Genomic DNA, 14,292 nt, shown 5'->3' on the forward strand with positions numbered 1-14,292 from the left:
TCAGAAATTGCACCATTAAGAAATTTATTCCTCTGGGTAGAGCATTGTCCATGAGTCAGTTAGGTAGTACAGTGGATAAAGAGTAAGGAAGATTCATCCTCACAGGAACTGAGTTCAAATTTGGCCTCAGACATTTACTAGCTGTGTGACCCTGAGCAAGTCACTTAACTGTTTGTTCCAGTTTAGTCCTCTGCAAAATGAGCTTGAGAAAGAAATGGCAAACCACTCCAGTATCTTTGCCAAGAAAACCCTCAATTAAGTCACAAAGATTGGGACACAACAGAAACAATTGAACAACAACAAAGTATGACCCTCTCCTGGCTCCTTGCCTACTAAATACCTTCTAGGTACATAACTCATAGATCTAAAGCTGAAAGGAATCTTAGAGCAGTAAAGTTTGTATTTCACATTTGAGGACACTGAAGCCTAAATGACTTGCCAATGAGAGGCAAGATTTGAACCTAGTTCCTGTGACTCCAAAGAGCTAGTGCTCTTTCCACCACACTATGTATTCTTTCACCCACATAGTAAATAATTTGATCACCTCTTCTCTCTATGAAATGAGGTTCCCAACAGAAACCAACAGCTTTGGGGCCCTTGGTCTAGGAAGGCCTCCAAAAAAGTGTGAATAAGAGAAAAAAGAATTTTGCCCAAGATCAGGCCTATTGACTTGCTTCTGAGCGTCCTCAGCTGGATGTGACTGATTCAGATTTCCTAATGCATTATCCAAACCCTCTGGGCAGCAGAGTCCCATGGAGATGACCAGCCCTTCCTGTCAAGATCTGGTAAAGAGCTGCTCAGAAGCCCTAGCTTCAATTTGCTCATTGGCAAGATCTAGCACATGCCAATCTTCCAGGGATCGCCTGATCCCAATCCCACTTCCATGACCCCTTGTCCTAGAACATCCTCTGAAAGATTCCCCACATTTCAACCTCTAAGGCAAGACCAGCCCTTCCCACAGGTGGTGCACCTCTCCAGATATGATTCCGAGCCTTAAAACTCAATGAGCTTTGAGAATTTGGCATAAATGGATAAAATGGGTGAGGACACCAGGATAAGCTCCTTTGGGTGTTTTGTCCATCCTGCGTTTAGTCAGAGACAGCAAGTCCCACATCAGGAAAGGGCACATTTCTCCCCTGGGTGTACTGTAACCTGCTCATACTGCAAGGCTGATTTGTCAAATTCTGAGTGGGAGTATTAACTCCTCGGAAATTAGCAGACACTAAAAATAGGTGAATGTTTTATTGTTTTGTTGATTGATCTAGACTTAAGAAAGTGATGGGGGAAAAAAGTTAATACAAATTAAACACTATTAGAGAAGTGATTGTTAAATGTTTAAGAGCACATACCTGATTTCTCCTTTGACCTGGATCAAAGGATTGAACCAATGTCAAGAAGCCTTCTCCCTATCATAGTGCCTGAAATTCTACATTAGTGATTCTTCCCTTGGGGTTTTAAAACTCTGTGATTTCTAAAAGCCTCCCATTAGCCATCAAGGATTAGAGCAAGAACTCAACTTTGCTTGTGACAGGGACTCTTTTGTCGATTTGATGAACACTTAAACCCCTCCTCAGAATAATATTTTAAAGTAGGAAAAAATAAAATACATAGTTATCAAGAAAACTAATTATAATGAAATGAAGTTATCAAAATACTTTTAGAATAATTAATGAACCCTAAATTAACAATGCCTGGATTAATTAAATAATCTCCCCACACTCCATTTTCTATTATGTTAGTGGAATACTTTTATACTATAACAATAAGAACACTGGGAAGGTTGGCTAGAGACAAAATAAGAAAGGAATACAGAACATGAAAAGAAGGCTCCAAACTCTCTTGTGGCTGACTCTAGCAGTTTACTGATTCTGATTCAAACATAAAAATGATCAGAGCTGAGAGACATATAAGACCCTGATTCATGAATTTGTTAATCATCTATGTTAAGTCTTTAGCCATGGGTAATATTTTCTCACACACATGAGTATATATATATATATACACATACACACACAAACTATATATATGTGTGTGTGTTATAGACATGTGACCATAGCAATACAAATATCTACAAATTTTCACATTCAAATATTGCATGGACATTTCAATTTATTTGATTTAATATCAAATTTAATATAGAAATTTGATTTAATATCAAAATTAAATTAAAATCATTTAATACCAAACAATGACAATCATTATAGGTCACAGTTCAGGCTTTCTCCAAGAATCCCCAGAATTTAGATTTCCTTTCATAAATGATTAATCTTATTTGACAAAACTCATAGCACATCCTAGATCCAGTATACTGAAACATTTGAGAGATGGTGTTTTACAAAAATCTATTTTATGATTGCTTTTGATTGATGCTACTTCTGAGTGAGCTTCCTTCATTGAGATGAGGGATGATGAGGGATGATGAGGGAAGGGGAGGGGGGGCTTGGGCTAGATAAACCTGCCTTCTATCTAATCCCCTGTGCCAGAAAGAGGCTAGAATGACTCATCAATCTGACCAGATCAGGATGGAGCAGTCTAAACAGTAGCCTAACTCAAAGGTGCTGCTGCCACCTCTGGGTACCACATCTCCATTTTAAGAAGACAGCCAAGGAAAGCTATCTACTCAGTCACCAGCCCATTCCCTGTTTGTTCTCTGGTCTTTATAATTTCATCATTCTTACCTTTGTTAAAATAGTCGCAGTCATAAGCTGAAAGAGAGAGAGAGAAAGAAAGCTGTCTCCAGAGATCTTTCCAAGGAAATAGTTTCTAGGATGGATGGGATCTCAAAAATGGGCAAACTGGATAATCCCCTAAATGTTAGATTCCCCTTCTGTCTATGTTCCAGACCTTTCTTAATTCAGCAAATTGTATCATCAAGAAAATGAAAATGTTTAGCAAAAAGAAAGGAAAGTGAGGGCAGGAAGTAACTGCCATTCAAATATTTGAAGGATTCTCATGATGAAGAGGCTTTAAATTTATTTTACCTGTTCTCTAAATAGGGAAGAACCTACTTCAATATGTGTTGTCTTCCTTGTTAGAACTGAAGCTCCTTGAGGACAGGCACAGTTTTCTCTTTTTTTAATTGATTTATCAATGGAGTTATAGAGTGATCAGATTTTAGCTCAATATAAATGATTTTAGATCAGTTAGATGAAAACTTACTATCCATCAGAGTTATGCAAAATTGAAATGCCTGCTTTGTTAGGTAGTGAACTTCCCATCGTTTGACAAACTCAAGCAGAGGCTGTCAGGAAAGTTGTAGAAAGAGGGATTCCTTGTCTGAAGTAGAAAAGTCTGAGAATTTATGATTCCAACACAAATCACCTGTTCAAATGTTAGCGTCTAAAAGAGAATGCCTGAGCTCTGGGCATCCTCTAGTGGCCATATTGTGCCATAACAACCATTCAAAAGAGCAATCAACCAAGTATCTATTATAATAGGGCTGCTCAGGGATGCAGGAAAATGCTAGATTAGTAGTCATAGCTCAGGGCTCATTCTGGGCAGAGAATTGGTCATTGCCCCTAGAAAAGTGGAGCTCAGAATGAAGTCACTGGTAGCAATGCAGTCCTAACCAATGAGTGTGAAAAGAGGAGAACCTTGAAGGGCTTCCTTGAACCCTCAATATCTCCCTATATATACCTGAAGGAGAAACACTAGAACTGCATTTATGGAGGTATGGCAATGCTTTTGATTATCATTTCTGAATCCCTAGGTTGTAATACTACATTTACCTTATGCACATGTTTGTTTGAGCTTGGGTGAGTTTTAATCGCTACAGGTCTAAGATTCCACATCTTTATGTCAGGGTTACTAGATAATTTCCATGGAACTCGGCTCAGTTTATGGTTTCTATAGTCACCTGCCCCAAACTAGGCATGTATGAGCTTCAGGCAGCATTGGCATACACGATTCTTGTTGCCTCTGGGGCCACTCTACACAGATGGGTCAAGAACCCAGAAAAGAAAAGACTTGCCCAGGATAGACACTCACGACAGAGGCGAGGAGAACGCCAGTCAATGACAACTCCATGCTGGCAGCACTGGTGGGCATAGGCAGACAAGCTTGTACATAGGCATTCACAATCTCCCCCTCGGCTACAACCACATGTGTCTGTCAAGCAATTGGAATAAAACCAGGTGACATCCACCTGAGGGATAAAAAAATGAACCAAAGTAGAAACTGTTAAGTTGGATTCTCCCAGAAGAGCTACCAAAGCCAACAGGAAGGAGGGGGTGAATAAGTGTGAGAGCCCTGCCACCCTCTTGAAGCAATGTTTATGCTTCAAGTTGATGGACCATAAGGGAGAAGACTCAGGGGCCACCCAGAGGAAAGAACTACAGCTACTCTGAGATTTCAAAAAAGGAACTGTCCAGGATTTGGCAGTCAAGAGCCTGGTTCTCAGAGAAAATTAATCCAGAAAAATCCAACCCTCTTTCTTGATTAATGCTCTATTGGTTCCAAGGTTCAGAGAATGATATAAGGAGAGAGGAAAGTGTGACAGGCTACTCACAGAATGCTAAGGAATGGCCTTAAGGCTGTAAAGCATTTTCACCGAGCAGGGTAACCAATCATTTTAAATAGCATTAAAAGACAGATTTATGCTGTAACATGCAGAATATTGGATAGTTATTAGAGCCTTCTAATAGAGAATGGAAATAGAAATAGTATGGTTTGAATATTCTTGAAGTCAAGAGACAAAGATGCAGTGTCTGGATTGGGTTAGATGTGCCCCTCCCCCAGGATGTGCCTGAGGCCAGTACATCGGATAGTACATTGGACCTCTGGTCTTACTCACCACAGGGTGGCAGGTTTCAAAGACTTCACTCAACAGAATGCTGCATTCCTTCTTAGCAAATGGCTCCCGAAGGGGATTTAAGCTACATGGATCCCGAGAATCAGAACTGTCTGGGCACTAAGAGTAAGAAGATAGAATCAATGACTCCCATCCTCTACCCAAAGACTTCAGGGGAAGGGATGACAGCAAACATTGATTTTTAGCACAATCACCAGTCCCTGCATTGAACAAAGTTCTTTCTGCTGAAATATTCTAAGCTACTAACAAACTGTTAATGGCAGGGTAATATCCAGCATTGGATGTGATCAATAAATTCCAATGGTATGGCTTGTTGGTTGTTGTCCTTCATTCTCAAAGAGACCTAACATGACATCACTATGTTACAGTCAAAGTACAATATATCTGCCTGTGGCTGAGCAGAGCAATAGAGATGTCTCTAAATTTGTTCATCTCACATTTCTATTGACCCTGCAATCCTGTTTTGCTCAAATACCAAAGCATCTTCTCTGTTGTGGGCATGCCGGGCTGGATGGTCCTTTGCCACAGTCATGCAATTGATTCCAAAGAAGAAACCAGATGGAAAGTCTTAAAGGTCATTCTGGCCAATGGGCTATCCTCTCATTACTATTTCATCAAACTAGAGGATGAGGAAGACATGGGATGTGTACTTGGGTGGGGGAGAGGGGGATCTAAGGGAACAGCACCGGCTTGAACATCTGTATAATTAGCCCACTTCCATGAATCAGGGCAATGGCCAGGGAGGAATCATCTCCAGGTAAGAGGTCTTAGTTGATGTTCAAATAGAGGGAAATGGATTGGACCTTTGATGTCATTCAGAGAAATCTTTGATGAAAAAATTTCATCTCCTGATAGAAGTAGAACCAAAAAATTTTCTATTGCCTGAGGGATTAAATGAGTTGCACTGGGTCACTCTGCTAGTATGAGCCAAGGCAAACTTGAATTACAGGTATTCCTAAGACTGAGGTTAGTACTTTATCTACTATGCAATACTGCCTCTGATTAGCTTTCAAATTAAATTCCAATTAAATATGCCTTTTTCATTCTAGGGACCTTCATCTTCATGGATGTTATATACCTTGCATTCAAGTATAAGAAAAAGTCCTTTTAAATTATTACTTTTATGCCACATGCCTTTTCCCATATGGTCACTGACTCTCTTGTGCTCATGAATGGTATTTTGAATAGATGATAACCTTGAACTCAGGATTTGAAATGTGGTCCTAGGGTGAGAGGTTGGAGAGGACTGAAAAGTGTCCCAGATTCTGTCTAGAGAAAGAGCACATTCAGAGGATATTTACCTCAACTGCAGCCCAGCTGCTGCCAAACTGCTGGGGATTTGTTAACTCCAAGTTCTCTGGGGTCATCATCTCATTGACTGTTTTCAAGTCAAAGTTCCCACAGAGTCCAGTTAGCATCCCCTAAAGAAAAAGTAGAGATCACTCACCACTACAAATCCAGGGATTCTTCATAGATATAAGGTTCAGTCATAAACCTGTTCTTCCCTTCTTGTGAGATATGATATCTTTTCAAATATTTGATCATTCAACATAAAGAAATTATCATGCAATAATCCCCAAATCCACCAGCAACCTGGGGAGAGGACAGGGTAAGAAGGTTAAAGAATGGTAGGTAGAGATTGTACAAAAATAATGGTGAGTTTGGGAAACATAAAAAGGTACAGACAATCTATAATTCTCCAATGCTAGAGCTAGAAATAACTTTAGCAATTATCTAATTCAATTCCACTATACAGATGAAGACACTCAAATGGACTGAAATTGGAACCTAAGACTCTTGACCCTCAATTGAGTCAAAATGATTTCTAAATGAGAAATTGAAACTTGAAACTCCACTTTATCTTGTATTGTTTTACTAAGACTTAGTAAATTTATTATGTATTAATGATGAATCTACTATGTAAAGACTGACCCTTTCATTATGTGAGCTTGAGCTCTCTTAAGCTGAAACTAAAATCTGTGAATTTGCTGACCACAGAGGGGATATGAATTAACAAGGTAAAGGATTTGCCCACTATGAGAATTTTCAGATTTTAGTCAGCTCTGTATTTTTCCCCTTTCCATGGGCTATGGAAATCCTTTCTCTGATTTAAGTCAAATACAAACCTATCCTTCAGCTCTCTGTGTCAGACCAATCACAATCTTGGAGTAGTCAGCATCACTGGACTATTTTTGTACTTCTATCCTCTTAACTGGAATAAAAGATCTGCTCTATCAGGTGCAATATTGGCTATTGAGGAGTCTTGAATCCCTTTTATCTGCAATTGCTAACCTTTCCAATAAATTGATCATGCTTAGAACTTTGTGCCTCAGTTTCTCTTTATCATAGTTTGGATTTTTACCACAATATAAGGTCTCTTCTAGTCCTAATATTCTCTCTGGAAGGAGAGGTGAAGAAAGAACACAGTCTAAGGAAGTGATATGAAAGAAATTCAAGGGGTTAGGATAAGAATGAGAAGTACACAAGGATGGAGAAAAGAAAAGAGGAACAGACCGTTTTCTTTAAATTCTCAGGACCAGACGATCATCTAAAGAATAGTTTGATTTCTGAGTGAGTTAGGGGCAGAAATTAGGGGCAGAGATGTTTTCATTTCTGTCTTTATAGCTCCAGTGCCCAGTAAATTACTTTACAATTAATAAATTGTGATTTTTTACAAATAAATTGTAATAAATAAAATAAATTTACAATAAATTGTAAATAATGAGTTTAATTGAATTTAGTTCTATTATCCTGCTTTTTGACTGAAGAGCCAAGGTCAGAGATCACTAGCTCCATGGTGTTGCCTACCTGCCATTGAGGCCCCATTTGCACATGCACTGTGGTCCGTTGGTCCCACAGAAGAGTGATATGCTCATGAGGAAAATGCACCAGTGTGAAAAATCCCACTCGCCACATGTGTATCTCCTGATTTTCATCTAGGAAGCTCACGGGGCTCTGTTTGGAACAGTCAACCAATCAGTATTGTGGGTAAACTTTTGTGAACTATTTTAATCCACCCCTATATGACTGGGAGACAGAACTGGTTGCTTATAGACCAGATGTAGTTAATGATTAACTTCAGAGGTCCAGGTTTTGCTGATACCAGAAGCCTTCCAGGGGAGTTGGAGATTGTAGCAAGGAATGTAAGAATTATCTTCCCATTATATCTCGGCAAATGATGTGTCTTATCTGGAAACTACCTCCATGCTGAGCAGCTGCTTCCTAATTCCTCTATTTGCATCTAAATAATATGTAACTCATAGAGATATAGGGAAGGGGCTCGTCCCTTTTTGGCACCCCCTCTGCTGAATGGCTCAATAAACTTCCTAAAACTTTGTTCACTTCTGGATTTCATATTAGCCAATAATTTGGTATCAGAAGTGGGATCCTTGATGGTTAACCCAAGAAACCCAAAGACTCACCTAGACCATGGACAGTGATGTTACTATGTTGTCAGGATCAAGGGGAGCAAGCTACCCCTATTTTTGCTTTTCCTTCCTGCATACAACTTAATAAACTTTATTCTAAAATTTTTTTGTTTTAAGTTATGGGTTTGTTCTTAACTGAGAGAACCTAAGAATATCAACTCTTTCTTAGTTCCCTAGGCCTAGCAAAGCGTTCTAGGTGCCTCCTTGTCTCTGTCTGTCTCTGTCTCTGTCTCTGTCTCTGTCTCTGTCTCTGTCTCTGTCTCTGTCTCTGTCTCTGTCTCTGTCTCTCTCTCTCTCTCTCTGTCTCTGTCTCTGTCTCTCTCTCTCTCTCTCTCTCTCTCTCTCTCTCTCTCTCTGTCTCTGTCTCTCTCTCTCTCTCTCTCAACTACTAGACAAATCTATAGGCTCCTGTTACACTTTTCCCTTCCTATCAGGACCTCCTCTCTTCTGTCAGGACCTTGTCCCTCTGGTATTTATGTCTGTCAGCCCTTGTTTCTAGTCAGGACCTTGACCCCATAGTTTGAATATTCTAATCTGTACTCTAATTTGTTCTAGCCCTGGAGCTTAGCCTAGTTTTCAGGCCCTGCCCATGCACTAGACAAGACCAATAAGACTGGAAGTGAAGAAAGACAATGTCTGCTGGAATAATAAGGTGGGGTCAGGTAGAACTGAGGGCCTAGTCCCAGCTCTCTCCCACCCTTACCCCAAGTCTGACCACAGCCAAAGTCAAGCAAGGCAACAGACTCTGAAGTTGCTTTTACCAAGTCTCTGGTAGATTTGACTGCCCATTGGCAAAACTTCCCACCATGCTCTGAGCAACCATAAGACCAGTGAGGTTTCAGAGGTCTTTATTTCCCAAACCACAAAGCAGATATAATCAGTGGGTGAGACAGGTAATGGAAAGCACTGTTATTTGAATTTCCATTAAAGGGCTATGTCTCTTGGAGCCTTGCAGTCACAGCTCACCTGGTCCATGACAGGGACAAATCCCTGCACTTGTCATTGTCTGGTCTACCTTTCTGTTATTTTTACTCCTCTCACTCTTTGACTTCTAAAGCTCTGACCTCCATCTTGTAACCTGACTTTGATTCACAGAAGGTCAAAGATTTTAGGAGCATAGATTAAGAGCAGAAAGGGATTGTGTTGGTCACCATGTCTGATCGCATTTCACAGATTAGGAAACACAAGTGAATTGACTTGTTCAAGGTCACAAAGATAATAAAGATCTGAGGCAGGTTTTCAAGTCAGGGATTCCTGACTCTAAGCCCAGGACATTATCCACTACACCATGCTGTCTTTCAAATGGAGCATGAGAGACATACCCCCATCTTTCTCCTTTAGGAGAAGTAACCAAGAAAGAGAAAGAGGAAGTGATTCAATTAAAGTTGTATAGGACCAGAATTCAGTTCTCCTTATTCCCCTCCCTGACAACTGTGCTACTGAACTGACCTTCCATTTTGACCTTGACTTCCATGTTCCTCAGCTTAACCTGCCTCTGATTGAGTCAATTCAAAACAGGACAGACAAGCCCCAGCAATCCCCAGATGATACCCAGTCTGTGTATTTCCCTATCCTTCCACCATAGCATCACCAAGGCTTAACCTTACAGGAGTGCCTGTGTCATCATCAAACACAAGTAGAGAGTTCCCAACATTGATGGAAATAAATTTCCTGCAGATGATTCCAGTGTTGTAACAGTTGACATTTTCCATAATGACAGAGAAGCTGAAATTTGACGTACTCTAAGAGAAAATTGAAGAAAAACACAATTCCATCAGAAGCACAGAGGGGTCACTGCTGCTCCAGGCTATTGACACTACCTCTCCAGATACCCCTCCTAGAAAAATCCCTCCCTCCCTCCCATATCACTCTGATAGTTTCCCTGGCCGATTCACTTCTGCTTAAGGTGTTTAACTGAAAAAGTTATCAGGGAACCCTTGTCTTCTCCCCAAATTAACTGTGTGATCCCTCCTAAGTACATCTGTGTTTTGATCAGGGATAGCTGAAGACACTAAAGGAAGTAAGCTATAATGGCAAAAAAATAATCAGTGTTGCTGATTCTTTGGGATGGAGGATCCAACTTAAATGATCTCACAGGTAGTTATCTATTTAGTTTACACATAAACTGTCCCTGATGCCAAGCCCTTGAAATTCATTCCCATTCTTTTGGGCACTGGACCCTATAGCCAGAGCTGGACTCAGGCAGAGACTTACTCAATACCAGAAACTTCCACTCTGTCCTTAGACTTCCCAAGTGAGTCATAGAAGACTGCTGGAGGACAGAGGATCCAGACGTGCTTACCTTCACCAGATGCACTTTACAAGTCCCCACAAAATCAAACGGGAGTCCATCAAATGTTCGATAGTGTCGGTCACCATAAGCAGTGCAGGTAGCAGGACAGGGCTGGAAAGTACACTGGAAGGAGCCGTGTTGGCACACGCTGGAAGGGAAATAGGCTTATTAGCAATCCAGTTCAGCTATTTCTCCATTGTGCCTATTCTTCTGGTTGATTAATTATCATACTATCTTTTCCACTCATCTTTCTTGTCCCCACTTACAAGAATGACCCCATCATACACACATATTAAACATATATAACCCATCCTCCTCTATCTGTCTCTGTAACTCTATTTGTCTCTATGTCTCTCTCTTTTTCCTTCCCTCTCTGATTTTGTCTCTTTGTTTCTGTCTCTCTCTGTCTCTTTCTCTGTCTCTGTCTTTAGTTCTATCTCTGTCTCTCTGTGTCTCTGTTTCTCTCTCTCTCCCTCGCCCCCCCCAATGAGGATGACAAAATTGGTCATTTGAAAAAAATTTCCTTAGCTCATTGAAAATGGATTAATTATGCAAAGCAGTCTGGTTGATTGGAAGGAAGAGAAGGGATGGTTCTAAGGGTTTCAGACACATCCAACACACACACACATCATCTCTTTGCTGAACTTGATTTTCTCTGGTCACATGGGAAGGGCTCTTCTGTGGAGAGGAGAGGAGGAAAAGGTGGGATACCTAGGAGACCTCTCATTCAGCTTCCAATATTACACATATAATTCTAGGCTCCTCTCCTACCATGTTTCTCCCTACCACAAAGGAGCATTCGCTGTACATAGAAAATAATTAATGAACTGAATCTCTGGCATATTGTAGTTCCACCAGCCTGACCCAGCCAAGCTCAGACTCTTTCCAAAAGTGAGAGGATCTCCTAGCCCTTCTCTACAGGACTTGTGTCTTTGATCTGACCTTCCAGAACAAGAAAAAAGGAAATAGCCTCAATCCCTTAGGTCTGTTGGGGTGTGGAAGAAGGATACAGGAGGAGGAAGGCAATGTGAAGATATCAGGTCTCCTGATGCTGCTGCTGCTGCTGCTGCCAGCAACTGAGCAAGAGCAATGCTTCTCTCCAGGACAAGGTGGGGCAAGGATTCAAGGGGAGACAAAACTGCTAAAGGCAGCTGAAGGATATGAGTTAATTTTACCTGCCCACCAAGTAGAGATGGAGTGGGGGTGGCTGAGTAGTTAACCAGAGCATCTGCCAGGGTCAGGGTGGATGGAGAAGGTGGATACTGAGGATCTAACAAGAGGCAGAGGGAGGCAGCAGTCAGCACAGGGACAGGGAGATGCTAAGAGTAGGCTTAGCTAAGAGTGGGGGGAAGAGATGGAGCATCTAGCAACAGGTGAGCAACTGTGAAGGGGCCTGAAAATCCCTAGAGTTTGAGGGATCCCTCCTAGAGGAGACCTGAGGGAAGCAATGGTCACAACTCCCTGCCTTGGAGTCTAGTGCAATTGCAGAGGGATAGGGGAAATTACTGTTTCTGCCCCTTGAGAAAGAGAGAGAGCTGGCCCCAGGTCTGAAACAGAGAAGGGGTGCTTTAGGGGACCACTATGGGCATATGAGGGGTTTGTTCATAGATTTAGGAGGATTTTACAGTTTTCTCCAGGATGCCAAAGCTGAGAGTTAGGTAATTCTCAGACTTCTTTTTAAATCAATGAATGGTAGGGAAGGTCAAAAACCAATATGAACACAAGAGACTAATCAACCATCTACCTATCTTCTCAAGGTTGTTCATAACCCTATAGAAAGTCCCAGCCTTGATCCCAGAGCAGGGCCACTCAAATCAGGTACTTTGATCTCATATTATGGGATTCAAGTTGCACACACATACACACACACACACACACACACACACACACACAAAACACACGGAAATGCACAGATGTGCAGACACGTTGACAAGTATTATGGAAAGACAGTGAGAGGAAAAGAAAGACCTGTCAAGCATCCCAGAGAGCCCTGGGTCACTCTGCAAAGTGTATATATCCTGAGGGCTGGACTATGGGAAGGGTGGCTACTGTCAGCTTACCAGGTATGGCAGGAAGAATTGACCATATCCCCAGGGAAGTATTCCTTCCCCTTCCAGGAACATGGGCACTCATCTGGCACAAAGCACTCATCTCCGTGTTTCACCAACCTGCAGACAGAAATGCAGACATAGTCTTAGACATCAGGTGGCCATACCTCTAAGAGGTGGAGCAGGACCCAGGTACTCCAAGTGGTTCTTGGCAGGTCTCTGGCCAGGCCTCCAGCCTCTCCAGCCTCTAGACTACCCAATTCTAAGTTACCTACTGAATTGACTATATTTGAGTCTAGGTGAATAGATTGCCCTATACTGAGTAACTTAGAAGTAAAGGACAATCAAGTTCATTAGAATAAGTCCAATCTTTAATTGTAGTATTCATTTTCTTACTAATTGTTAACCAACCAGTTGATTGCTAGACACAGGAACCCCTCTTCCAATGGCATATAAACTATGAACCCCCACCGTGAGAGGACCTGACCTTTTAATAAAATACTAGCATTATTAATAAAATGACTAACCTATCAGAAATTATGTCTTTCAAACTTTTTAAACATCACAAGGTTTAATAAATGTCAGTGAATAAATCTGTACCTTCTGGAATGCCATCTACAATGGACAACCCTCTCTCTGACTTCCCCTTTCATTCATCATTTTAGTATATATGTATATATATATATATATATATATATATATATATATACATACACACACACACATATATGCTGTTTCCCTCCTCTCAGAATTGATTGATTGACTGCTGGCTAAGTAGTAAAGTGAATAGATCACTGGTCCTGGAGTCAGGAGGACCTGAGTTCAAGTCTAGCCTCAGACACTTGACACTTCCTAGCTGTGTGACCTTGGGCAAGTCACTTAACTCTGATTGCCTTGCATTCAGGGCCATCTCCAGTTGTCCTGATCCATATCTGACCATTGTACCCAGATGGTTTTGAAGGAGAAAGTGAGGCTGGTGACTTAGCACAGTTCCCCTCACTCAAATGGCATCATCTCCCTGATATTATGGTCTTCTTCAAAAATAAAGAACAAAGATCAATCAATCAATCATCAATGTTTCCTCCTTTTAGAATATAAGGTTTCTTAAAACTGAAACTGTCTTGGTTTTATATTTCTAGAACAGAGTAAGACAAATACTTTTTCTTTTGTTCATTCATTCATTCTCTTAGACCTAGGCATCAACTGTCTGAGATGGGGTAATTCCATGCTCAGTCTAGTCCTGGGCTCTCCAATAATCTGACTAGTACATTTGTCCAGATAAATACTTAGATACATAGAATGAGTGTGAGTATTGTGCCTGTGTGTGCAAAGCATTTGACTACATGTATAATTTGGGATGGGCAGCATGCATACCTAACCCCAGTCCACAAGCACACATAGATCAGTCATCAAGTCATCCCATGTTTAGGAGCCTAGGGATGGCAGGGGCATGCTAGAACTAGGGTGTGCCTTTGAGTTTCTGCATTTCTGCTCAGTTCTTAGACACAGAGGAGGTCTTTGCAGCAATCCTTTGATATTCAATCCCAGTTCCAATTTAGGTCCCTTCTTGATCCTATTGCTTCCATTCATACAAGGGTGAACTGATCTATCTCTAATAGATTCAATTTAATTTGATTTGTGGGCTCAGGTTTGAGTCCTTGAGGCCTCCAAAGGTCATAAGTTCCCATTTCTGCTGTCCTGAATGTGAATGTC

The 14,292-nt window shown here is 41.1% G+C and overlaps 1 protein-coding gene across 1 annotated transcript in view; it reads right to left on the reverse strand.

Annotated features, from left to right (window-relative positions):
- Nucleotides 1–14,292, reverse strand: part of OTOG (otogelin) — a 100,852-nt gene that overhangs the window by 39,500 nt on the left and 47,060 nt on the right. Inside the window, exons 25-32 of the mRNA XM_074231609.1 lie at nucleotides 12,592–12,699; nucleotides 10,541–10,679; nucleotides 9,846–9,980; nucleotides 7,619–7,765; nucleotides 6,112–6,231; nucleotides 4,793–4,909; nucleotides 3,988–4,144; nucleotides 2,679–2,705 (exon numbers count right to left, since the gene is read on the reverse strand). Of these exons, the coding sequence (XP_074087710.1) occupies nucleotides 2,679–2,705; nucleotides 3,988–4,144; nucleotides 4,793–4,909; nucleotides 6,112–6,231; nucleotides 7,619–7,765; nucleotides 9,846–9,980; nucleotides 10,541–10,679; nucleotides 12,592–12,699 (950 nt within the window). The remainder of the gene's footprint in view (nucleotides 1–2,678; nucleotides 2,706–3,987; nucleotides 4,145–4,792; nucleotides 4,910–6,111; nucleotides 6,232–7,618; nucleotides 7,766–9,845; nucleotides 9,981–10,540; nucleotides 10,680–12,591; nucleotides 12,700–14,292) is intronic.

The sequence above is a fragment of the Macrotis lagotis genome, chromosome 3, assembly GCF_037893015.1.
Source record: "Macrotis lagotis isolate mMagLag1 chromosome 3, bilby.v1.9.chrom.fasta, whole genome shotgun sequence".
Taxonomy (NCBI): domain Eukaryota; kingdom Metazoa; phylum Chordata; class Mammalia; order Peramelemorphia; family Peramelidae; genus Macrotis; species Macrotis lagotis.